The following is a 27,771-nucleotide window of genomic DNA, read 5'->3' on the forward strand; positions in this document are numbered from 1 at the left end:
TACGTTTTGAGCTTAAAACTTAGAAAAGTTAAGATTATCCGAAGACTTCGAAAATCATGGATGTTCTTATTAAAAAAACATGTAGTAGTTTTCATTATCAACGAAAAGACTGATATTTGAAGGAAATATTGGAAAGCAATGTTTCAAGCTTGCAACCTTAAAATAACCATCATTGTGGAAAGGAAAACGCCAGTTGATGGTCATATTTTCTTGCCTCTTGATTTTTTTGAATTCATGCCAAAATTTATGCTCATTTTGTGACCAAAAATATCTAAAATCTACCCTCCTTCTTTTTAGCGATAATGAGAAAAAGGAGGAAAATTAAAGGCGGTATTATTATTTGCGCTAATGACCTGATAACAATGATGTGAATATATATTTAGGAATTTTGTTTTGGTGATAAAAAACGCTAAAAAATGCAATTAGGTGTATGTTATTGAGAAGGCATGGCTTTCTAGAATACGAAGTAATGATATGCTTAAGAAAATCAGAACAGTTTTAATATTGCACAATTTCAACTTTTGGAGTACGATACTTTTTGTGGCCTATAAAAATAGAGAAGTTTTTATTAATCTGAAAAGAATCTGCCTAGAGCACGTAACCTTGAGACGGGCTTAATATTCAGTAAATGACAGAAAGAAAACGGAACTCCTCACCGGAAGATAACAAGTATTTCATATAATTCAGGTTGAAATTAAGACTTAACTAAAGATGAAAGCTTAATGTGTCTGAGATATACAAATATTATCCTGCTTAATTCAAAAGACGATATTGATCTGTCAAGGCCACGATGTGGTAAATTCAAATCCGGTTCTTTTTTGATTGTCTATGATAACAATTCGGTTAGATTGCTTGTGGGCAATGACCTAATACGTGGCGAGTAATAGCAAAAATACCTTTAGGTGGAGAATGTCTGATTGGTATTATATGGTATTCTTTAATACAGCAGAGTACAGAATTTCTCAACATGATATACCAACTGAACGTTTTAAATGATTGTAATTTTGCCTTTTCTTTGAGTCTTTTGTTATCTTTGAACAACGATACTAGAGTGCATTGACACATGATCACAGAACGAAGTACTATTGAGAAAAACAAGGTCCTGTTAGACATTTGTATCAGACCATCAAAATACTACACTCCCCTTCCTTTCCAAATTTCTGTGGTCAGAAAAGACATTCATTAAAATCAAAATTCCATACTAATTAAATTCAAATTAAACGAGTTAAAATAAGCGAGCAAAATTTGTTGCATACGACAAACACTGATATAGGTCATCAGATCATTATGGCTATGGCGAGTCATTAGAGACTCAATTTTAATATCATCACAAAAAATGGGGTTCCACATTTTAGCTTGGACAACATTGACTTCACCGTGAATAAAACAGAAGGATTTAAGGACAAGAACAATAGTAGAAAGAAAAAAGACTTATAGCGTTTAAAACCGTTAGTTCAGCCAACATCCATCCTTGTGGTGACTATAATATCGTAAACAACAAATTAGAAATTAAAACCACAGCATTTTAAAAATCATAGACTACACAATATCAGTGAGTACTGCATTCATATTTAACAAAATTGGAGGTATGAGATCATATCTCAATTAGATCTATTATTAAAACTTTAGGTATCTATCTATGACTGATAGAGTTCCATGTTGTAGAACGAGGGCTAAAGAAGCTAATCGTACCCTCCGTCCCTACACGTTTTTTATAAGAACATTCACAACTTTGGAAGCCTTTGGATATTCTTTCCAAGTCAGAAGGGTTTTATAGTTCAAGATTACTAAATGCATTTATTATGGTATATTAGTGCGTGATTTCAGCCATTTGTCACACAACCCGAGTAAACCCGAACCCAGCCTCTTTTCTTGCAATATTTGGTAGATATATTCCAAGTGAATTTGATAAAAGCTCCAGATTGGGAAATTTACTGCTTCTTTTGGGGTAGTAAGAGCTATCAGGATGAAAAAATAGGAGGTCGCACAAAGGTTACACCGGCATCTTCAAAAGAGATGAATGTGTATTTCAGGCAGAATCGAAAATCATAAATCAGTTTCAGCGTTGTAAACAGGAAAAGAGAAATGCCACTTTCTAATCAAAAAACGGAATGGAATGTCTTTTTCATCTGTATTTAGGATGGATATTTTTGGATCAACCGCAGTTATTGAAAATAGGTGCCAAGATTATTTTCGTCAATAATGCACAGCCCAACATGCTAACAAAAGGAAGCTGTAAAGTCCAATCTAATGATATATTATGCACTAAAACCAAAAAATAGGTTTGATAATACAATCAATGTAAGCTTAGCAAGTCGCCAGTGGAGTATATTATATAAACTCGCTCGTACAAATCGGCGATGCATGGCTTTCAAATTTGCAAAGAATTCACCTTACGGAAAGGAAGAAAATAAATTAGTCCATTTTGACCGACCAACCAATTTACGAAAAACAAACAATCAAATTTTCTGGTCATAATCAGGAAATTCATTAAAGATCAAATGACGACCGAGTCGTCAAAGCATCTAAAATTACTTCATTTTTTTCCTTCCCAAAAAGGTGTGTTTTTAGCATAATTGTTGCTGAGTTTTATGACCTTAATATTTGGCCTCAAGAAAGATTTACTTCTCAACCTTTATGGTATTATTTTGTCACAGGTTGAATTACAGACGCCTTTATAATAAGATCAAAGTCTTGCCGCGTAGTCGTTGGTAAATTAGCATTTATTCTTGGCAAGCCATTTTATATAGCCATATTATAATTGGTATTAAAAGAAATTTGAATTGAAGTCGACAATTGAATAAAAAGAATCAAAAGGAAGTGCTTCATGAAGAATGATCTTGAGAATACTTCATTTCCGTGGAGAATTCAGGCTATTCACCAACCGCAATATCTTCAGACAAAACGTCACTTTTACAACAGCTGAATGCTTGCAAATGATGTACCAAGTAAAAATAGAACAGAAAACTTATATTTAATCGTTCTTATCTTTTTGCAGTGGTTTATAACATACCCTGAACAGAAATTCACTGTAGCTCTAAAGATAGCGTGAGATGGACATTAAACTCGGGCCTTAATGTCAACCTAGAAAAACCAGTTACCAAAGGTAGCTGGCTTGATTGGAGTGCAAAAAACCAAAATTACCACTAAACGCCTGCCAAATAAATCTTATACAAGAAACCCATTCATTGACAACATAAGCATGAATATAATTGTCCCATAAAAATCATAATGAGGTGACGGAAATTGAATTTTAAGTGCCCCAATCGTATAAATCAAGCGAAATTTTCCTTCCTTAAAGAGCCCTCATGGAGGTGAGTAAGACATCTATTTTTGCACAATGTGTACAGGTTTCCGGTGAAATGATATCTCCAGTTTGATGGTGTCACGTACTCACCTACTCATTAAGTGATGGAAAAGCATCCATCAATTTATTAGCGTGATGGTCAAAAAAGGATACCTAAAGGACTGTGTTCCTTTGTATCTGAAGAGTGAATATTTCATTTAGAAGCCAATGGAATATTTTAAATGAAATGAAAACACAGAGTTAGAAAAAATCAATCATCAGCATTTTTGAATCAGCACTGCAGATTGGAGAAAATTACAACATCAAAATCGCCTAATTGAGGCTCAAAATAGTTTCAAATTCGAGTAAAGAATGAAGAAAAAAAGTGCACAATCACATTAAATTTCTTTGTGGCAACTAAAAATAATTCAATCACTATTCATTGAAAGTAGAGTCAGGTGTTGCATGGTTAGTTTAAGATTACCCTTCACTCGTTCTTAATTATTAAGAGTTGTTCGATAGGTTGTAACCTTGGTAACAAAATGCAGTGACGGATCAGAGAAGGCTTTCAATATTATAGTAAGACTGAATATTGATGACTGCGCCTTCCCGCTAGAGTTTGAAAAATGGATGTCGAGCGGGGCTTTCCCTATCCGGGTATGTTGCAATCCCCATTTGTGGAACTTTTGCCGCAGGGGTTGATAAGTTATTACGTACGTATATTACGCAAAATTAAAAATTAATCATAGGTAAAACAAGTACCTCTGCTACAGATCAGTTCGTCTTCCACCACCTCCTCCACCTAACTTGGGACCTTTTCTGTTCTTCCGCTTGTCTCGCTTTGCTTTCTTCTTTTGTTCTGCTTGGCGCTCCTTCTTCAATTTCTCTTTCTCTTTTCGAGCTTCTTCTTTCTGAATTGGAGTAAAAAATTTTAATAAATAAACAGGAAGCACGAGGGGTAATTTTCGAACGTGGAAAAATCAATGGAACATATTTCTTAATAAACCCATCAATGGCCATTTCATGGTCGAAATGAATCATGGGTAACCAGAACTAATTGCGCCCATATTACTACGGCTTACCGTTGGTTAGACGCAAGGACCAGTTAGAACAACAGAAAGTAGTTATCAGAGCACGGCGGTCCTGAATACCCTTGATTTCTTTGACCGTGAAATTGACTATACGCTGAAATTACATGCTACAGGTCGTACCGATATCGAATCAGATGCAGCAAAAAGGTTAGGAAGAAATACTACCAAAGAGACAAAATGGAAATAAGAACGTGATTCTTATGATTGGTGATTATAAAGTTACCCTTCTGGTTTCTTCCTTGTAAGGATTGATGTAGTCTTCACCGCGTGGAGTGATGTTTAGTTCTTGGCTCATCTAAAAGACAATAAGAAAAGTTTTACACGGGTAAGAGCATGCATGAATGGGCGATGAGTTATGCTGAATAATCTCAAGAATGAACGGCATTTAGCTCCCGTTCCAGGACAAGGATAATTATTTTTTTGATATCTTACTCGTTTTTTAACCTTGACTTTTCAGTTACGGTAGGTAAGCCGTTCTCGCACTTTTTCAGGAAAAAGGAAGTGAGAATTATTATCATTTTGACAATGTAGATGAAAAGCCGAAATTTTACAAAATTAAAGAAGAATTTCCGGAAAAGAAGTACACTGCTGCCAAGATCAACGGCAAACATGAGTCACTTAAGGAACTAATAGGTATAGAAAACAATTTAAAAGCCATAACACAATTAGAATCAATAAAACTAAAGCAAAATTGGTCCTTGTCTCTAGACTTAAATAATGTCCCGACAAAATGATGCTTGTCGTCGCCACAAAGTATTCTTTCCTTTCTTAGATATTGACGAATCAGAAAGATTAAATCTTCATATTTCAATCGTGACAACTAATTCAAAGCATCTTATTAAAAATAAGGGAAGATTCTGGACACGTTTTTTTTAGCTTTATTAACAATTCATTTAATCTAGTTTTGGTGTGTTAAATAACACACACAAATAACTTGGTTTTTGATTTTCTTACGAGATCCAAAAGTTGTTCATTTGAGCCTTCGAATATTCCACTTTCATTGGCCATGAAGACACCCCATGTCATGATAACTTTCCATTCCTGGTTCTTGTCATAGAGCTAAAACGATAATGTAATCACAAATGGACGGGGATTTGATAATGTGATTCCATTTGTCTGTACCAGATCTAACATATATTAAATTCAACTGAGAGGGAGGAACGAAGTACTTTTCCACAAAGACCTTTCACTAAATCATGATTTTTGCTCTTTAAGCTATTGAAATCAAGAAAATACACTATATTAGCTCAAACTCGAACTCAGTAATTCCATTCGCGTGGATTTGCTCTACACCGATGTCTAATCTTCGGGGATGTTGTAAGCTAAGATAATCTTAGAAATTGAAAATGTCAAAACCAGTTGGTTACATGTAATTCAAGGAAAAAAGTGATTAAAAATTAGAACTGTCTTAGAGGTTATCATTACCAAGTTGACAGGTTTAACGACGAGAGACTTATTATTAAAAGGTATTAAGTTATCCTATTAATATTAATCCTTCCAAATAAGTCATGCTAAGTGCAAACCACAAAACCCATAAACGACCCATCAAAAAAACGAAAATTGAGTAATGATAGTAAAATTAGCAAGTTTACTGAGTGTTCGCAAATTGTCAGATTATGACTGAATGTTGACGCTAATATCATTTTATGGGGCATTGACACCCGTTATTATGATGGGGTGAGGTGATTTAATAAGCAAATTTTGACTGTGATTAGTTTTTTTACGATGTGAATAATGGGCTACAAATATAACTAATATGTCAAGCATGATAGAATTTACTCTCGTTCAAAGGGTCAATTCTAGATATTGTCAAGGAGTTGATATTGGGAGACCCGTACAGCAAGAAGCGTTCAGAGGTTCAAGCATTTGAAAGTGACAAGGTGGTAGTTTAAAGTCCCCATTGCTGATGAACAATGTCAGTAACACGCCTTTCCATGAATAAAATCAAACATTAAAAAGTAGCCTAAAAGAAAACACCCGGTTTTACGGAATTGCTCAAGAGAAACCTTTTTAGGTCCCCTAAATGTACTATTTATGTCAATGACGTGAGAGATTCTTCAATCGCGACACAATATTTACCAGAGCTTTACTAAGCGTCAGAGCGATCTGAGTAGGTAATCACGCCAATTGGGTACTGATTTCATAACGTATGCATACCTTATGTGTGATATCCGGAAGCCTTAAGATGAGATCTCCAAACATTGCCACATTCTCAAAGACACGACCCAACGCTGTAAAGAAAGCAAGAAAATGGAGCAATTATTTGACGCATTCAAGTTGCATCTAAACAAATTGTATATTAGTGGGAGGTGTTATAACTGTAAGAAACTCGTTTTGAATTTGTTTTCAGAATAAAATGCATTTGGTTGGAATACTACAGGTTGGAGAGTGGCTAATTTAAATACAAGAAGACATTTGCAATCTTAATAAATGAACGAGTCTTTTTTCAGCTGTTTTTTTATTGTTGACATTTGTGCATGAATATTTTTATCAAAAAATCTACACATGAAACTAAATACGACGCCTTAAAAATACCGAAAGGAAACCAGTAGGAGGCATTTGAAAAAATTGCAACCGTGTTATTACACTGGATGGAGTTCTCAACGCGATTCAAGTTCCACAGCTCAAAATCAGCGGCAATCAAAAGGAAGCAGGGGCTGGAAGTTTTGTTAAGCAAGAAAAACTTGACACAAATACATTAATAAAAATATCATTGAATTGCGTCAAAGATAAATACTGAATTCTTCGTAAACAGATCAAATCTAAAGGCATCGTGTCTCCGGTGCCATTTTGTGGTCTCCTCGACGAATTGATTACTATAGTAACAAGCCATAATGACTTTTCAATTGACAGTATCATTTTTGTATCATTGGAAAGGCAATAAATCAAAAATAGGAGTTCGGATAGGGAGGGCTCAACTCAGCTGAAAGCAAAATGAATGGCATTTTATAACAGCCATTTATTTAAAGGTTTTATTTTTACATAAGTGTTCCCGTTTTAATCAGACACACATTTCATATCAGGACAGTGTCTGCCTATTGTTATTGCTCCGGCCTAGGAGCCTTTAATTCTCTCTTCCGACGGTCAAGACATTTTTTGTTTGTTTATCTAATCCGATAATCTATTCCGATTTAATAAAAACGGATTATCTGGATTTCGATAAAATTGCGAAAGTATTTAGAAAAAGATGGCTGCCGAAAGTGGGCTTTAGCTGCAAATCTCAGTGAAAGATAGTGATCATTTTCATCATTATTCATGATGTTTTGGACATGATTTATGAGAAGTTTGATGCATACTGGTCTATAACAATGTGGAAAGACTTTGGAGAAATTTTGGCCATGAATCGTCAGCTGCTCGAGTGCTTAAATCTTGTATATATCTGGCTAACTTCTCTATAGTTTTATGTTCTACAAAACCATAAAACTCTGTAACTTGACAATGGAATGAAACTTTCAAACACACATCCATTGGAATTCGAAAGAGAATACTAAAATTACAACATTACAGTGCAAATTTGAAAACGATCTGAGCAGTTTTTGTGGTGTTATGTGTATGGCTGAAAATGATCCTGTTTTGTATTCATCATTTTTTGACCTGGCGACCGTTCCTTTTGATTTTTCAAACCCGACTCAGATATTTTACAAACATATCACTATGAGAATTCAATAAAGGATACTAAAACACAATTCCTGTGTAAATTTGAACAAGATTGGAAAAAATTTCACAGTATTATGGCTGAAAATGATCGTTTTTGGACTTTGTCGTAATTTCATCGCGGCTGGCGACCGTTCCTTTTGATTTTTCAAACCCGACACAGATATTTTACAAACATATCACTATGAGAATTCAATAACGGATACTGAAACACAATTCCTGTGTAAATTTGAACAAGATTGGAGAAATTTTCACAGTATTATGGCTGAAAATGATCGTTTTTGCGGACTTTGTCGTAATTTCATCGCGGCTGGCGACCGTTCCTTTTGATTTTTCAAACCCGGCACAGATTTTTCACAAACATATCACTATGAGAATTCAGTAAAGGATACTAAAACACAATTCCTGTGTAAATTTGAACAAGATCGGAGAAATTTTCACAGTATTATGGCTGAAAATGATAGTTTTTGAACTTTGTATTGTACCTTCAACTGCTCCAACTTGGGACGAGTGTACGCAACATGGGACTTGTTGATATCTGGTCTGTATTTTCACTTACTGTAAAATCGAAAGAGAAATCGTGTATTTTTTAATACGCGGTTCATTAAACTCAAATCTAATGACTTTTGAGGTTCGGTGAAATGTTGGTGGAACGGCCCTCCCATGTTGCGTAAGATAGTCCCAAGTTGGAGCAGTTGACGGTAATTTCATCGCGGCAGGCGACCGTTCCTTTTGATTTTTCAAACCCGACACAGATATTTTACAAACATATCACTATGAGAATTCAATAAAGGATACTAAAACACAATTCCTGTGTAAATTTGAACAAGATTGGAGAAATTTTCACATTGTTATGGCTGAAAATGATCGTTTTTGGACTTTGTCGTAATTTCATCGCGGCTGGCGACCGTTCCTTTGATTTTTCAAACCTGACACAGATTTTTTACAAACATATCACTATGAGAATTCAGTAAAGGATACTTAAACACAATTCCTGTGTAAATTTGAACAAGATCGGAGAAATTTTCACAGTGTTATAACTGAAAATGATATTTTTTGGACTTTGTCGTAATTTCATTGGCTGGGGCGACCGTTTCTTTTGAAGATTTTTCAAACCCGAAACTGTACCATTTTATTTGGTTTATCCTACTCTCCCCCAAGTATTATCCCAACAGAAAAAATAATGCTTAGCTGAAAGCCTGTGGCCTCTAATTTAGGCTAATTTTCTCCCCGAAATTTTATCTGGACAATCAAATCAAGAACTTGGAAATATTGACTTCTAAATGTTTATCTCATTTAGCTCCAATTTTGAACTTTTTAGTCGAGGATGAGTGGGCGGGGGTGGGGTTGGTTCTTTAGGCAAGAAAGTGCATGTGTAATCACTTAGAAGAGCTAAACTTCCAGCTGGTTTATTTATTTGCTAAGATTATTTCTCATACTCGCTCTGCAATAGAATTATTACTTTGCTTTCTGATCTGTTCTGATTAGCAGTTTGTGGGCAACGTTCTAACACAACTAACTCAACAAGCTCATCTTTCACATCTTTTAATCTCTTAAGCCGGAGCTTCCAGCGCAGCTGGTTTATATTATACTGATATAAGCAAAAAAAAAATTCTTCCTTTTTCTGACCAATCTTGCTCCACATCCGTGTCAATCCAATGTGAAAAAGCTTGTGAATTAAAATTGATGAGTAAGCAGACGATATCACTCTTATTTAAAAACAAAACCTTTAAAGGTAGGATTGGAAATTTCAGACAGCTTGCAAAAATTAAAACACGGAAATCCTATCTTCGGAATCAAATTTAAAGTGGATATTGATTTGGACGAAGATTTCAAAGAAGCTCGAATCTTGTTCTAATGCACAGATCTTACAAGTCTAACCGGTTTTGTCGGTTTTAGCAATAAGCCTTGTGATTCGTATACAGTTTAGACCATGGACAACTGTTAGCAATGTATGTAAATAATTGACCAAAACCCACTTCATATGTCATCAAAGTATCCCAGGGTACTTATTAGGGTGGGGATAGTCCAGATCTACAATTTTGCAGCCGTAATCTTATATATTTTTGTAGAATATGGTCGAAACTGCAAAGGGTGTTGAGAAATGGGTTTTGTAAAAACATCATCGGTAGCGACAATGGAAATAATAATTTAACTAAATAAGCCGGACTTGTTTACAGCAATGAGTTCTCACGATTTGATTATGGTTACTCAAGAATACTGGAAAACTTCAAAAAAGGAATTAAAAGTGAGAAAATAAGTGCAATGGAGAATGATAACTTTTACAAAATGCTCACAGCAAGATATCAAGTCGAGTGCTCTTCGCACTGCATATTCCTACGCTGTTTTAATATCATTAATTGCATACCACGATCCACATATACCCCGATTATAATTATACATTTGAATGAAAAAAAAACACGTCACTTGAACACAAATAAGAGGTATATTTAATACCTATTTGCTATGAGCCTTTTCTACTAGACTGTTATTCATTTGGTGGCATTGCAACGCATTAAATAACTCTTCAGGAGTCCACAAAAGACTAGACGCCTCTAAGATTATAACGGTCTTTCGATTGTAAGTTATTTTAATAATGAAAAAACACCATCGTGCTTATGATGCAAAAATGGATTGTCTCGTCACTTCCGCCCCGTACTGTTTGTCGTGTAAGGGTGCACTGTGTTTCTCTACAGGGTGGTATTTCATGAATGGGATATCTTGCCGAGAGGGGCGTTAATATGAGTAAGATTTCGAATCTCGTTTCCATAGAGAGATATTATCCAGAAAGACATATGTGTATAGGAAATCCAGGGAAGACAATCATGGTGAGAAATTGATATTCCTGTTTTATAATAGTTAGTAGCGTGATACCCGTGGTTCGTGATATCACGAAGTAAAATTTTTAGAACTTTAGGTTAAATAATTTAATGTTAAAATTATTTCGTGCAGAGTCCAGTAAACTTTTAAAGTAAGAAACGACAATGTTGATAAAATGCTTTGTCTAAATTTTTTGAATGTTTTAGCCTAACGTAGAAAAAAACATATTTAAATCAACACTCAGACAGTACGGACAAAAAAATGATGCGACTTCTTATTCATGTAGATGTCAATCGATCTTTTTTTCGTGTGTAAGAAGGTTGGTATAAACAACAAACAAATTACTAAAAGATAGGCAAGACAAGATAAGAGTTAAATTTCTGAGCATTTGATTGGACATGTCATATTAGCTACTACAGTAACATGGAACTTAGAACCTATCAAACTCACTAACATTTATAAGCCATGCACATAGTTTCTCGATCCCGACCAAGCAAAATCTTTGATCGGAGATTTTTAAACGAAAAATTTCATAGAATTCTAAAATTGAGGCCTTCATAATCAAACTATGCGAACTAAATAGCACGTTACCAAGATCTTTATTTAAGATGGTCTTTATTTAACACCAAGATGTTTATTTATTCATTTTCGTTTCTTTAGTCAAAACTAAAAGCAGCAGCATAGTCAGTAAGGGGAGTATACGAGAAGCTTTTAGAGGCTATCGATAGACACTTATCTAAAGTTTCTATGTCAATTAATAGTGCTTATCGCAAAAACTATCATCCTCTTAATTACCATTAAACGAGTAAGAATGCTGATAAAATTTCTCACCGATTGTTAGCCTGAATCCTTTAATCCTTAAAAAAGCTCAAAATTTGTGTTTTGTCACGTGAGGCGAATACGTAAGTAAAAAACAAGCATAGTGACAATACGCACGTAAAATTCGAGAATATTGCATGATACAAACATTCGATTAGTAGTGAACTTTGTATAATAAAGAACGATAAACCTTTTGTTTTGTAGAATGGAACATTCGAGACATCTTTTTCTCAGTATAAGCTAAGGAATCTTCTGATATTTTCAAATTAGAAGTACATACGAGGAAAGGAGATTACTACGAATACACAAATTTACGAATATTTAGCAAACTCCAAATGACATATCTCGCAGCACACTGCCTTAAGCCAAGATTAAACGTTGGTCAATTTAGATTCAAGTAATTGATCACTTTGCAAAGATGATATCAGAATGTTCTTTTAATTAGCGTTTCAGACATTATAACTCTGTTTAATTACACGTGTCAAAAATCTTCCATGGGAGCAGATTGACTTTTTAACACATTTCACTTTAAACATGCGAGTGTGTGAATAAATTCAACTTCATCTAGTCGCACCCAGGACTATTTTACGTGAATTTCGCTAGCGTGGTTATGTATCCTTTGTTTTCTGTGGTGTGACGGCTAGACTTTCATTTGTCGTCTAGATTCTGACAGAGGACAACCGCAAATCAATCCGGTATTTTCTGTTTTGTCAGTTATGTTACGTCATCACTACCAAACAAAAATGACGTCAAAATGGCAAAAGTTTTGAGGCCGTTGGAGCACAGACAAATCTACCACATGGTGCTTAGCTTACACAAGAGGTTTTAGCTTTTTAGCAAACCACGCCTTTATCACTTTTCAATGCAAATGAAAATCTCATTATTCCAGCAAAGGTCTACCGCAAAGCTTGTTGACACATTATCCTCACTTGTATTGAAACGAAATCAATCTGGTAATAAGTCCCCTCTTCAGAATGTAAGAATCAGTGTGTGGAAAATACACAAGATCAAATTATAATGGATAATACAATAAAAGTTGTTTTTACAACATATTCGATATTGAGCTGCACCAGCTACAGTAGAGGTGTGTAAACATCAAAACAATCTAAGTCATTTTTAACCACGCAGAGTAGCAATTGAAAAAGAAGCTAATCCCAGCTAACCTAATCCTCTTTAGAAACTGTTTTGCATGATTTGCATGTCTGGTTGTAAACAACTTTTAATGAGGTCATCTCTTGCAACTGACTCAAAAATGAGAAACTTTTATAAATACAAATTCAATATGATACAATAATTTGATTAAACTTTTTCGTGCCGTGATCTTTGCAGTATAATCTTTACGTAGGTCGATTTCTACCTGCCTGCTTGCCAGCCTGTTTGTCCATCTTAAACTATCTATTGCTAGAATCTTTACATCAAGCGCCTCTGGCAATAAAGGATTTCCAAATGTCGTTTCTTAGAGAAGACTTGTATTGATTCCAAAACGCACGTGCATTTGTAAGGTGAACCTTAAAACGACCTAACTAAGACCTCCTGCAGTAAAAACAAGGGCGATGACCACCACATCGGAGGTAAAGAAGGTCAAAAAATGAACTCACTTACTCAAAGTTAAAGTAAAGGAATAAGTCAAGTAAAATATGAAGGTTTTACTCTCTTCAATGGCAAAAGTAAAGCGTGATGGACAAAGACACTCAGCTTCATATAGCTTTTGCCTATTACCTTAATGCTGGCCAGGTTCACATTGCAAAAAAAAGTACAAATACCATATCGCATCAGAAAGAATTGAATGTAAGTACTTCGTTTGAATAGCATCAAATAGTCAGGTTAAGTATAACGTTATAATCACGGCGACGGATGAAAATGTGGTAGGCTAGTGAAACGTGTTTTATTGAGCCTCACTAGCGAGTGTTATTCTGCGACAGGGACGATTAAGTGATTTGATTTGGCTAGATCCTGACTAACTGAGGACGACAGGAATAAGCACTTTTACTATCCTCGATTTTGCGGGTTGTTCCAAATCGCTTCAGTCACTCCGCCGTCCCCGAAAATACAAATACATACACTCGCTACTGGCTTACTCAACTTCAGCAATGTTTGCATCTGTGAGAGCACTAATGTAATGATTTCAGACACTTGATGTAATTTCTTACTTTTAAACTCTTTCTGCTTTTAACGCAAAGGTGTATATCTGAAGAATGGCTTTTGAATGAAGGAGTAGACTTTGGATCAAGATTCCGGAGTTTGAATGAATGAAAACCTGAGTTTAATCATCATTAAGCCTTCGGTTGTTTACTTAAATTCGGATTAGATTAATGATTGAAACGCTATTAATTCACCATATCAAATTTTCCTCTCGTTTAATACTTAAGGTAATTTGTCTCACGAAGTTTTACTATTTTTATACCTAAATCTAAACAAGTGATAATTGGCTTGAATTTGCACCTATAGTTACATCGAGTATCAAAAGGGTTGCAGGTTGCAGGTTGTCGGATAAGTAAAGCAAAGTAGCTTTAAGAATTAAATGAAGCCTTAACTTGTTTCCTTCACAAAAGCCGAGTCCACTTATTATATTTCAAAAGAAGCACTCTAGACTGGAGTACCGTCACTGAACACTGATGTATATAGATGAACAGTGAAACCTGAATCCTTGAGCTTTATTTCCATCTCAATCATAAGATCTCGGTCTCAAGCCATCAAGCTAGAATCAATCTAAACGAGCCACTGGCATAGAAAATCCCGTAAAAGATGGGTCATAATCTTCCATTGTCTTAAGTGAACTAGTCGGAAGCTTTTGAATGGTTAATGCGAACAGAGGAATTCTTACGGTAGGAGATTAACATTAAATCTCAGGGATAAACCAATTGTTTCTAATGGTCGAATGGTTGATTGAACGAAACACCAAAACAAATACATCAATTTCTAAAGGATGGACAGCTTCAATGGTTTCATTTGAACTGGAATTCCAAGATTGAAATGTGTTGGTTATGAAAGATCCCTGTCTTAAATTCAAGAGCTGAAAACACCGCTCACCGTGTATTGCTATCGCCTTTCTGGGATTGGCGAAATGAACTCATTATTTCGAAAACTATATAGCCAAATCAATACATAGGTTGAGATATATAGGTAACAAAGATCAAAGCTCGCAGGTAGTAGGGTAATCCTTCAGTGGCACTTTTCTGCAACAGAAAAAAAACAAATTACCTTATATCGGGGAAAAAAGTCGCAGTTTTAACCAGTCTGGGAAAAATTTCGTTACCCTTGGAAAATTTTCGTTACTTTTCCCCACCATTTTCCTTCCCCAATAAGGAATGTGCTATCGATAATCACTGTATTCAACCATCAAAAAGATATGAAACAAGGGAAATAAACGACAAATCGAGAGTGTAAAAAGGGCTTTACTGAGCACAACGAATAAAAAGCGAGGAGAGAATTATGACGTAATACACACTAGGAAATGCGCATATTCAATGCATGAATTTATGATGTATTGGTTGTAAAATAGACCAGTTTATATATTGAATTAAACCATTTAAAGCGAATTAAGAATTAAGGATAACAGTGTTTTGAATTGAAACAACTTCAGGGATTTATTGTTTTCTAAGGAGGAGTAAATAAATCAAATTTCCCCTTTCTATAAAGATTACACCTGCCTCCGCCTTTATTTATTGTCCGTTGAAAGGCAGCACAAAAAGTCGCAGTAATTATTCCATTGAGGCTTCGTTGGTGTTGTCACGCCACATGTAGACGTCACTTAAACGTCACACGTCATTTTTTTCTTATTGGAATGGAATGTTCCGGAAAAGAACCACTGACTTGCCTCGCTGAGCATTCAGAGTAGGGAGTTAATTAGAGTTTGTTTTATTTTGCAAGGAAATTTTTTTTTTAATAAAATGGTATGAAAAAAGAACCGTCAAAAAATGCGGATCTCAAGTGATCACCTTCAAAACTACCGGATGCGCCCATAAAATGGGCTGTTCCATTAAAAAACCATGAAAAACTCTTTCCATACCTTGAAGTGAGGGTGGACAAACTAGAATCAGTCTTTTACCCCCTAAAAATTTAAGAATAACTTTTTATTCCCTTGGAAAAATGAAAAATCACCCCTTGGAAATTTTTCTCGGATTACCCTCTGGAAATGTTCGTCCACCCCATGTATGGATATAAAATGGAATGACCCAAAAATTTTACAGGTTTTAGTTGAGAAATATGTAAAAATATGTGTCATCACAACTTACAAATGAAATAGAACGGTTTTGAAACGTTCACGAAAGTTGAAGCGTTGAAAAATGTTGATAAAATATATTGCAAACTCATGAAGAAATTAGAGAATAATTCTTTTGTGAATTACAAGTAATGTTCAAGCTCTATCAATCTTTTTAACTAATTAGTTCAAAGATTTAAAATTGGACGGATTATCGCCGGACTTTATATATTCAAATTGAAATACAGGTGGCTACGAAGCCCGCTTCAAAGAGACATTAGAAGATAGACGTCCAGTCGTTTATTAGGCTGCACTCATGATTTCAAATACACGTACACACCCAACTATAAAAAAGTCCAATTTCGACTTAGCTTTTATTCGGACGGGGTAAAAAACAGAACGGCTTGTGTCGCGGTGCTCCTAGATCAAGGACCTAGCGGTACAGGACCGAAAAAACTTTCATATGATTGATGCGATTTCATATGATGCGAGAGGCACTGGTTAAGTCAAATTAGACAATCCGTTTTAGTCCATAAAGATATACACAAGTCTCAAATTTCGTAAGAGCCCGTTTTAAACTTTTAATCTAAGCCTAAAGTGTCGGGGATTTTATTATTAAAGAAATTTGAATATTAGGTTTATTTATTTATGCAATGTTTTCATTGTACTGTAAAGACGAAAATTAAATTGGACCAAAAAGTAATAATGATATAACTGTTAAAGAATCGAGAAATATTACGGATAGCTATGATTCGCAGGATTTCATTAAATTAAAGTAAAATATTAGCGAATTCCATTAACGATTTTTTTTAATTTAACCAATATTTACATATAAAGCAAGTATTATGCCATCTGTCTTTCTACATTTACGAATATTTCATCAGAAGGAAAGCAGACAAGTGGACTCGCGGTCTGGATCGTGGAAAAAGGCGCCACATTGAGATGCAGACAAGTTTGATCATTCGTTGCTTTCAACTCATGGTGTCTGCCATCATAGCAACCACTTTTCAATCACATGCAACAGGTTGCCCAGGTCGATTTATTAAGATAAGGCAAAGTAGCCGCGTTCCTGAAAATATCGTGTCTAATGTAACTTTGATAGCGCATTCTAAAGTAGAATGTCTCTTGAAATTGAAACTCAAAAGCTGCACATGCTGGCTTGTGGACATGAAAAAAATTTCACCAACAAAATTTCAATGTCGACTTTTCCTGGGTGAGAATTCATACATAACCACTAAAGCTACAGATGAGAGTTCCTCCATATATGAACCTGACAACAATCATTGCGAGAACAATATCCACTGCGAAAATTCGAATCAAAATTATAATATAATACCAGTACCTACTAAAACTCCATCCCAACCACCTTCTTTTACAATGGCATCTACAGCTCATCAAGCCACAGCTCCACCAAGACTTTATACTACAGTTCCAACACAACAACCTAGAGATTGCCAGGATGTGAACGAGTCAGGTTATGATCAAAGTGGAGTGTACAGTATCTACAGGGCTGGCTTCATGTTAAATGTCTATTGTTATATGGAAAGAACGCGCGGTTGGACAACCATCCAAAAGAGAGTTTCGGACAAAGTAAGCTTTGATCGAGACTGGATCGATTACCAGGTTTTGCACTGATTTCCTTTGTGCTTGCTTCAATTTTATAAATAAGACATCACTGTAAAACAGTTCAAAGCACTATTACTGTAGATAAGACTTTTTGCTTATTATTCTTTCGATGTTCTTGATGACTTTTCGATGACTTTATTTTTGTGAAATGCATTTTAAAATGTCTCAAAGAATCAGAAATGGCTTTTCGGCTTCGATAAGCAAGTTAAGGATTATTCTAAAACATTATTTGCATTATTTCATTTTCTTTCTCTCTTTGTGCACAAAAAGCGTGGATTCGGCGATGCTTCAGGAAATTATTGGATTGGCTTAGAGACAATCCACGAAATGACAAAGAATAGTAATGATACTTTACAACGCATCCACACCACAAAATTTGATGGCACACTATTCAATGTCGTTTACAAAGGCTTCAAAATTGGCGACGCTGCAAGTGATTATGTGTTGACTACTGGGACATATGAAACTGGGAGTGGGTCAACGTACGCAGTTGATTGGTTGGAACTAAACGGGAATAAATTCACCACAAAAGATAAGGATAATGATGTGAAAAAATTCGGAAATTGCGCAGACGTCAAAAGGGGAGGAAATTGGTTTGAATATTGTACTAAAATTAATTTCAATGGTGTGTGGTACCCTCCGAGCCCTGAAAATTCTAAGGAGACGCGAAGAGAATCGATATATTGGAAAACCGTTAGTAAAGGAGGATATGAATGGTTAAAAACCATTGACTTATCGATAAGAAAAAATGTAAATATTGCTCAAACGGCTGGTTAAATGATAAAACGACAGTTTGTTATTTGCCCTCCAAACACAGAGGGTCTCGGAATTATAAAAAACGGTTTGAATGTTTTTTGTATATAAAGGTTATACCAGAGGATAATTTGTATTTATTTTTTTAACAAAATAAAGATGATGAACGAAGAAGAGAAAATCTTTATTTTTCTATTGGTGCTAGGGATTCATTTTTGGTACTGATTTCACCAGGGGGATTGGAATGTAGGGGGGGGGGGGTCAAATAAAAAAGGGGGTGTGGAAATTTATGGTCAATTTTTAATCATCCGCAAATAGTCACATTATGTTTTCCATTTGATAATCAAATTTTGACGAAGTTTATTTATTATTGTGAAATTGTTGGCTCGGGATAGGGGGATAAGATATCATTACCGATAAGGGGATGTGTATTAAGGTGGTATGTAATAAACCTAGCGGGGAGAGGTTCATATCCCTCTGCAAAGTATGTTCCACTGGTTCACTCGACCATTTCAAAAGACTTTGAAATTGAATAAACCTCCCAAACTACCTGAAAAACTACCTAATTTTTACCGAAAAAGACAAGACAAAAGCAGAATGACCAAAAAGGTTCAAAGCTATTCATATCAGTTGCATATTTTTCTGGTAGTTCTTCAGATACTGAAGGAACCCTCCAAATCTAACTTCTGGTAAAAACCTATAAAGGACTAAATATAAAGGAGTAAGGAAAAATCACTTAGCTCGGTTCTATATCTCTATTGGTAGCTTGAGATTGTGAATGAAGTACTACTAGTAACAGATGAAACCGAGAAAAATTAAAAGTGTATAAGCATACCGTCTAGTTGACTTTGATCATCAGGAAACTCACCACCAGGAATATAACCAAATTCAGTCACTTGGACCTTAGCTGTTGACAGCACCTAAAATAATTACAAAGTGTAATAAAATCTTAATATGTTGAGTTAAATCTGAGCAAATTTGTGAAGTAAAATTTCGTTTTCGCTAGGAAAGACATAAATGACCTGAAATGACACACAAATACTTTGCAACTTTTATATCATTTTATTAAATTTATTATTGAAGGCCGATTCATCTGAATAAGACAAGAATTACTGAAATTTCTTGCAGTTCGAGGAGAAAAGTGGCGGTTGGTCGTTGAGGTTGAAAGCCTGTGTTATGTATATTATCTATTTTCTTGTAAATTTGAAAACAATAAAACATTAAAAAAATATAATGACTGAAAAAGTCTCTGTCAAAAAGGTGTGCAGTGTATTTATTTTTTAACCATAACTTTCCAAGCATTTGTCGTATAATAAAAGGTTTGGTATGGTTGTAAAGATATTTAATAGGGATAAATTTTTCCAAATTTTTTTTCAAAATTCGTTCAAGATAGTGAAAAAAAATAAAGAAGAAAAAATGAACTTCTTGCAGAATAGCGCTATAATTTAGATTTTCAATTCTTCAATCTTAGATCAGCAACACTGAAAAAAAAATTTCAAAAGTGTTAATCTAATCAAAAGAAATATCTAGAATAACACTCACATTGAATAATTTTTCAACCAGCAATTTAACCATTTTGAATTGTTTTTCATAGTTGTCAATCTTCATTATTCTTTTCACCCCTTCAATCTGTTCTGCACGTTTCACTTGGAAACCATATTTATCTAAGAAAAATAAAGGAAAAAACTTTAATCAAATAAAATTTAATTCTGCATTATTGCAAATTTTTGCTATTTCCCCAGACTTGCAAAAGCTTGTGAGAATGCTGAATTGCAAATCAAATCCACAAAAAAAATTTAAAATCAGATTTCCAGGGTAAATACATTACAAATATGCAAATTTTGGCATTTACAGTAGGCACATTCAAAAAATCTTTGGCGAATTCACAAAATTAAATCTCACAAAAGAAGTAATTATTCAGTACATTAGTCATAATGTTGAATTTTTCTTACTTTCGCATATTATTCTGAAAACTGCTAATTTGGTTTACACCTTTTAATATTATTTGGCGGTGATAGACCTTTTCACGAACATCACTCGCCTCGTTTTGAAATTGTTGGTGATTAACTCCCAGCGTATTTTATTAAAACTACTTTCTATTCATAAAAAAATCATTTAATGTCTCAGGGGACATAATCACCATGGAAATTGTTTGAATACGAGGCAAGTGAGTTTCGTGACGTAATTTATGAAAAGATCTATTCTCAAAGGTAAATTATACGTTATTCAAGAGGGTAAATCACTAGCCAAGTGCCAATTGATGAGTGAGACAAAATGCTGAAAATTGTATCGGAATTCTAAGTTCATCACAAATTTCTATCAGCACATCCTGTTAAATTCTAGCTTAAAAAAGACCATGAAAAACTTGAGCTGTTTTCCATCCTTACATAATTCTTTCTTGGTGATATTCAAACTGGTTGCAGTTTCTTCACGTTTCACAACAACTTCATCTGTACTCACATAATTAGCTGTAAAAGCTAGCAGCCAATATAACAGTAAATATTTTCTTAACATCTTTAGTTGCCTAAATTTCTGTTTGGTTTTATTACTCCTAAAATTAAAAGAAAGACAAAAACTGCTTCCATTTTCAACTCCAAACATAATGGCAACGGGTTCATTATTTTTGTTTAGCCATAAACAGAAAATTTGTGAACTAATGTTTAAGTTATAAACAAACAAAAAAAATTTATAACAGTGATGGACAATTGACTATGAATAAAATGCGAAGCTAGAAACCAAAATACACTCAAATTATGTAATTATGTCTCCATTTGAAGATCAAAGTGTTAAATCCAGTGGAAGGCAAGAGCGTGATAAATCATGCAAGAGCAAGAGCCAGGACGTTCTTGTAAAATTGAGAGAAATTAAACAACAAATTAAATCAAGTTTGGTGAAATGTTGGCAGAATTGCCATACCATGTTTTGACAGATAGTCCCAAGTTAGAGCTGTTGACGGTACCCCTTTTAGTAACAACAAACTGATAGATGAACAATTAACCTGCATACAGATTTTCTTGGCTCTAGAACCAGAGAAACCTTTATGCCTTAATATTCAGAAGCTTATACTATACGTATACGTACCGTATCCCAAGTGAAAATTTGTTATATAAATCCCATCTCCTAAACAGTGATTTTGTCAAATGATCTTGAATGATTTTCACTAAAGCCACAGAAGCTTTCTCGGTCTGACAGAGGGGACTATGAGAGATGCCATTTTAAGCAGTGAACTATAAAAGTTACCGGAGGCCGAAACACAGACTTGATCGAATTAGAGCAAGAATCAAGTATCAAATAAGACCAAAATAAGTGGTGAGTGAGATCAGATCAAATCTGTGTTTTGACTGGACTCGCCAACCTTTATGATTATAAAGGTACAGTCTGTTTATTGTAACGACTATTTTTAAATTCAGAATCCTATGAGTGTGTTAGTGTTTCTGTTTTACAGGCTAGCTCTAAAGCAGCATCTAATAATAATAATATAGTTCACAGGCCACCGTGCGGACACATGGGCCTGTATGAATCGCTCATACATTTTGGGTTAATTATTACATTGTTATAATATAGACAGGTATGCAACAATAGTGACATTTTCAATCATACAAATTTTTTATCTTTCCAGGCTACACTAAGGGTCTCTTTAAATTCTTGAACTGAGGATGAGTTGACTACTTTTGAAGGCAAACTATTCCACTGCTTAATGCCCCGATAGTATACATGGTTTCAGCCCACTTTTCAGGTGCCCCCATTGAGCATGGTGCCCCCAGCAATTTAGGTCCCCTTGAAAAATTGCTTTGAGTTAGGTACCCCTATTCAGCAGATAATTTCTTTGAATTGACACTTTTTGTTCTTTTGTCATTCCTAAAATCATGCTCACGCATGAACGCCTGCTAATAAGCTTTGTTGTTATGCTATAAAGATGGCGGCTGTAAATCAAAACAATCACATTAGAAAAATATAGCAAAAGATGGCGTGATGGGAAACGAAAGAAAAATTGGATGGGAAACTAGGTGCTGGGGTAAAAAAAATTCAATAATTTGAAATATTTTGAAATATTAGATTTGGAAAATATAACCAGCCCCCAGAGCCTCCATCAAGACAGCTAGGTACCCTTAATGAATAGGTAACCCCAAAGAATTGCAAGGCATTAGCCCCCCTCTACTAACCTGGCCTAGGTGCCCTTCAGATTTCTAGGGGGGGGCTGATACCATGGTATAGGGAGTTACTCTGCAGATCACAAACGCCATCGTTCCCAAAGATTACTAACAGTTCAGAGTTGTGCGTTCTCATAGGTCTCCCTCACTGGTTACACTTCTTAGGGATGCAAGATTTGTCATGGTAGTTTAGATGTTTAAAGATCTCAACCATGCCACACACCTTGCGTCTGTATTTGAGACTAGTTATTCTGATTCTTTGCATCTAATTTTCATAGCTTAGCCGTCCACATGTCTGAACTGTTTTAGATGCACGTCGCTGAACACCTTTTATCGATCTAACAAAATAACAGCACTGCCAACATTTGACAATCAAACAAAGGATTGTCAAGAACCTTGCAAACAATCCAAAAACTGTCAATCATTTTCACAAGCAAAGAAAACGTGAAGCAGGACCATCCTGTACAACAGCGTAAATATGGCTAAAAGTTTCAAAAAGGCCATTGATTGGTAATACTAGTCCAGAAGCTGGAGCTCAACTATTGTTTTGATTTTTCTCTGTACTTTTAAGAAATTTTATCTTATAACAAAAAACTTCGATCATCGTACATTTGGCAGTGCATAACAATCCTTGATATTCAAAAAACTTTAACATCCTTACAAAAGTTGTCTTTCTGATTTCACAAAAATTTGTTTTAAGCGCTCATTTCCACAATAATTTTTGTAATTACACTTTCAGTCAGTCGGGTTCAGCATAATACGTGAAGTGCCAACTAAAACAATCCAGGGGGTAAGTGTTGAAGCAACACAGATTTTTCTCAAAGTAAAGAAGTATCTTTTCGCATTGACATTTTCTTAATTCAAAAATACAAGAATTCATTTTGCATTCGCGAAAAATAAAAATATAACAAGTCATACTTTTATGGACCTACCTGATAATAAAATTAAACATTTTTGATAAAATGGTTTGGAAATTGTAATGAAAGCATAACTATTGGGAGAAATTATCAACCCTAATGAAAAACACTTTTGAGAAAGATATAAAAAAGCTATTACACACTTTTCTATCTAACCAGACAGTACGTCAAAATAATCTAAAATCGAGTTTATCTTGCCCAATTAAAACATGCAATTCACGCACGAAAACCATTTTCGTTATCTTCACGACCAATCAGAATGCGCGATAAGAGTTACCCAGGGTTAAGACACACAAAATGGCGGAGAAATAAGGGGGTTAATCCTATGGCTGGCACTTCTTTTTGTGCTTTGATTTTAGGTCAATGTTTTTGGTTTTTCTTATATGATAGTAATTGGTTATCGAAGTAATCAATTGGTTATCGAAGTTATCGAAAGTAATCAATAACAATCAAAGTACTTGAACGGTTATTGAATTGTTGAACAGTCTATGCTTAAACTTCTAACAAGATTACGGGATTTGGAGTGTGGGCCGATATTAATTTCATTTTCAGTGGTTTCACTTTCGATTTCAAGCCAACATCTTAGCAATGGGATACTCGCCCATAGTTACAGGGGTTTGTGCAAAAAAACAAACATAGAAAGTTTTCCAAATCCCCTATTTCGATTGAACCAATAAAAAATGAAATTTTACCATGTTTCACTTTTTTGTACCAATTCTTCAAAATGAAAATATTTAAGATTTAAAGTTCTTCTTCGCAGCATTAATCTTTGATACGCATTTCGGCGGGACGCTAGTGTGGCTAACTGCTTGGTCCAGGTAGATTAGTCTGACACAGACTGTTATAAACAGTCTGTGTGTGAACCCTTGTTGACAGACTTTCTGAACTTTGGAAATCCAGGCAAACACACATAATTAACTTACCATAAAAACTCTTTCACAAGCTCTAAAGACTTTCAAAACTACTAAAAACTACATCAAAACATCAGCCACATATATTTAGACTTCCAGCCAACAGCCATTTTGTTTCAAAATGAATCTATGTTTTCATTTTCATTTGTTTTCCTTTTTTCTGCAGAGTCAGCTTTTTCCATAAATTATGCGTGCACATCGAAAATATCAAAATGCGCGCGAAAGTACTGCTAAGTAATACGCCAAAAGCTGGCCAATCAGGCAGAACCTGCATTGTAGGGAAAAATCTGCCTGCAGGCGAGTTACCTGCGCCAAGCGTTATAAACAAGCAGCAAAAATATCATAAACTAGAATGTGAATAAAGTTTAACCAGCGGTGGATCTGAGGGGGGTTCAAATGGTTCAGATGAACCATCCCAACCCTTTTAGTAAATAAAAAATACAAAGAAAGGGAATCAAGTGAAATCTAGTTTTCTGATCGAAACTGATTTTTCTTCTCGTCCATCTCGATATTATTTTACCAGGGGTTGTATTTAGGTTATGTGTGTACGGCGTAGCTAGCTTTCCTGCGCTGTAAAAATCTTTGTTATGATTCTTTTTTGCGGGATTACATATCTAGCTGCTTCTGTGCTAGGAAAATCTTTAATTTTGAACCTGGTTCAGAAAATGCATCCAGTGAAATGGCAAATTTGAGGTGGTTCAAGGAAATTTCTCGAAAATACGAGACCGAACCTGACCGACCGTTTTGAGCGTGAAAGATTTCCTACAAAAATAACTTTCAGTCGCATATCGTCGCCGGCAAAATATTGAAATGATTTGAAGGGTAGCCATTCGTACGGCAAACGACCTCATTTCTTTGCAAGCTGTCAATGCAGTGTTTTAAAAAAGAAATCCTCTTTGCAAGCTGTAAATGCAGTGTTTTAAAGAAATCCTCTTTGCAAGCTGTCAATGCAGTGTTTTAAAGAAAGGAATTGAAGTCTTGAAAAGTGGTAATAATCAGGCAATTACTAATCTTTTTAAGGACATTTTTGGTTCAATTTAATCAGTAAATTTGAGAGAATTACACAACAATATCAATCAATGTATGATTCTCACAAAGACTCTGTGTGATGGAATTTCTTTCTGCTTTTGTTTGATGTGGTGAAGAGTGACAAAAAAAAGAAAAAGAAAAGACTACTTTCATTCTGAGGAAACATTTTTGTTTTGGTCTCTCTTTAGAGGAGAAGCATTTATACCATTTATACCAACAAAAACATAACTTAAATCAAGGGGTTACGCGCGCTCCAGAACGCTTAAGTACGTTCCTCCACTCTGTTTGCGTTGCAAATAATACTGAGGTAGGCCAGAATAATCACGACGATCGGCGAAAAATTTAAGGCTAGTGAAAATACGTTATTTTATCGGTTGAAACTCACTTAGCCTGTTACATTTTTCGGCCGTTTTCGTGATTATGCCAATTTGCTAGTTAACCTCACAAATATTTAGAGTGTAGAGTCCTGAGAAGCCCTAGTGAAAGTGAAGGTGAAGACAACAACTTTTTAATTGGATATTCTTTTTTGCGGGAAATCTGTTAGACAAAACTAGAGTGCCTTTTCTGGGTAAATATGTCGGGGGAAAGTGACGAAAATTATAAGAATTAAGGCGACGACATTTTTCCCAGTTGAAAAAACTTTCATTTACCTGGTTTTTTATCCCCGGTCGAATATTTTACAAGTGCAACAGCCTCAGGATCTATAAAGTCCAAAATATCTGAAAACACATTGGCCAAAGGGAATGTAAAAAGAAATTCCAAAATACCAAAATTCTAAAAATTTAAAAAAATCCCGAAAATCGAGTATATTGCACGAGCCCAGGGGGGAGCAGGGGTACCTTTTTTCACCTTCACGACGAGTGTCCCAGGTAAATGCCGCAAAAACACATTTCGGTCCCATTCAGGTCATTTTTTTTCAAAAGAGAGTCCCACGAACGAAGAGTCAATTTTTCGAACCTCTCGCTGAGAGGGCGGAGCAGCCCTATTACCAACCTTGTTCCCTGTTCCCTGTTCAATTTTGCTTGATAAATGAAGTTTGGAATTTTTTATGGGAAAGGACAATTGTGAATATTTGGTGGAAGTTTATCGTGTCTTGAATAATCACGAGATTTACGTTTGGCTCTTCTCCCATCATCGGGCATCGGGAATATCACGGGGAAAAAATCTACCTAGCTATATATAGATCGCGAGATTTGCGTTTGGCTACGTTTGGCTACGTTTGGAGAGATTCTTCTCCCATCATTGGACATTGATGAATTTCACATGGAAAAAAAGCTAGCTAGCTTTATTTTTGAAAACTATGATAGAAAAACAAAACACAATTTGTTTTATAACAGAGACTGGAAGAAAGGTTAGGGAACAACATTTTAGCAATTTGATTGAATTTGGTTGAAGAATGAAATTTCCGGAAAGGTGAACCTTCATGCATGCTTCAAGATAATGTGATGCGAGGAAATATTTTTGGTTTCGTCATGTCATGAGAAGAGAGAGTTCATACCACTTTATACTTCCAAAACGAAACTAAGATTACTTTTACGTGATCATATGAAAATATGGTACTTTTATACAAAAAGAGACATTGGTGACCTCTGCAAAAATTACCCTCTTGTGCTTAATTGTAGGGGGTCATTTTGCAATGTTTTGGTAAAAATCACCCAATTAGCATTTTGTAATGACCTCCAATTTATGAAATTTTCCTGATAAAGTGCCAAAACCTTCATTTTCCTTGGTTTTTTTTGGAAAAATCACCCCAAAATCAGTTAATAATGACCCCCCATTTTATGAATTTTCTCTGAGAGTACTGCCCCTGCATATTCCAGAGTACGATTGAATGCAGAATTTATTAAATGATATATAACAACAATCTCTACCAAAAGAATTATAAACAACATTCCATACAATTGAAAAAGTGCTTTCCTACAGATTGTTGATGATTACTGTTAGTACCTTTAGTTCCTAAAAACATCAAACTTTTTACTTTGAATGTAAAAAATACTTTTTTATGAGATTCATCTAATTTCTGAATGAGAGCTAGAATTTCTTGAGTCTATTTGCGCATAAAATACATTATATCAGTACTCATGGTGTACTCCACTTTTTGGCAATCTTTTATTTTTCCATCTTAAGAATATGTGACCCTCCAAACGATTTGGAGTACATTAAAAACGAGACTGGTCTTGGTACGGTCGTGCTCGTGCCGCTTTCTGACTGGTTAATTGGGCTTGTAAAAGTTGAAAAAAGCGGCCAGAAGACCGCACAGTACCGTATGGTCCGTGCGTACAAAACGCCGACTAAAGCGGATGATGGTGCGGTCCGCGCCGACTAAAGCGGACGATGGTGCGGTCCCCGCCGTTTGTTTATATTTCTTTCGGTTTCTTTTTTGCCGCACATTTTATCGATCTGTCCGCACCAAGACCGGTCTCATTTTTAATGTACTCCAAATCGCTTGGGGGGTCACATATTGTATTCCCTTGTATGTATTATCTGTCTTGTACATAAATGATCTGCCTGAC

At 35.2% G+C, this 27,771-nt stretch overlaps 1 protein-coding gene across 1 annotated transcript; it reads right to left on the reverse strand.

Moving 5' to 3' along the window:
- Positions 1 to 4,057: 4,057 nt before the first annotated feature.
- LOC136817543 (coiled-coil domain-containing protein 134-like) lies at positions 4,058 to 20,797 on the reverse strand (the record flags this gene model as incomplete). Its single annotated transcript, XM_067073868.1, is given in 7 exon segments — positions 4,058 to 4,197; positions 4,601 to 4,672; positions 5,332 to 5,436; positions 6,535 to 6,608; positions 19,086 to 19,170; positions 19,793 to 19,914; positions 20,638 to 20,797. Coding segments are annotated over 7 exon segments (725 nt in total), but the record flags the coding sequence as incomplete, so codon positions are not given.
- Positions 20,798 to 27,771: the final 6,974 nt, after the last annotated feature.

The sequence above is a fragment of the Clytia hemisphaerica genome, unplaced genomic scaffold (genome assembly GCF_902728285.1).
Source record: "Clytia hemisphaerica strain Z4C2 unplaced genomic scaffold, Clytia hemisphaerica genome assembly, whole genome shotgun sequence".
Classification (NCBI taxonomy): Eukaryota; Metazoa; Cnidaria; class Hydrozoa; order Leptothecata; family Clytiidae; genus Clytia; species Clytia hemisphaerica.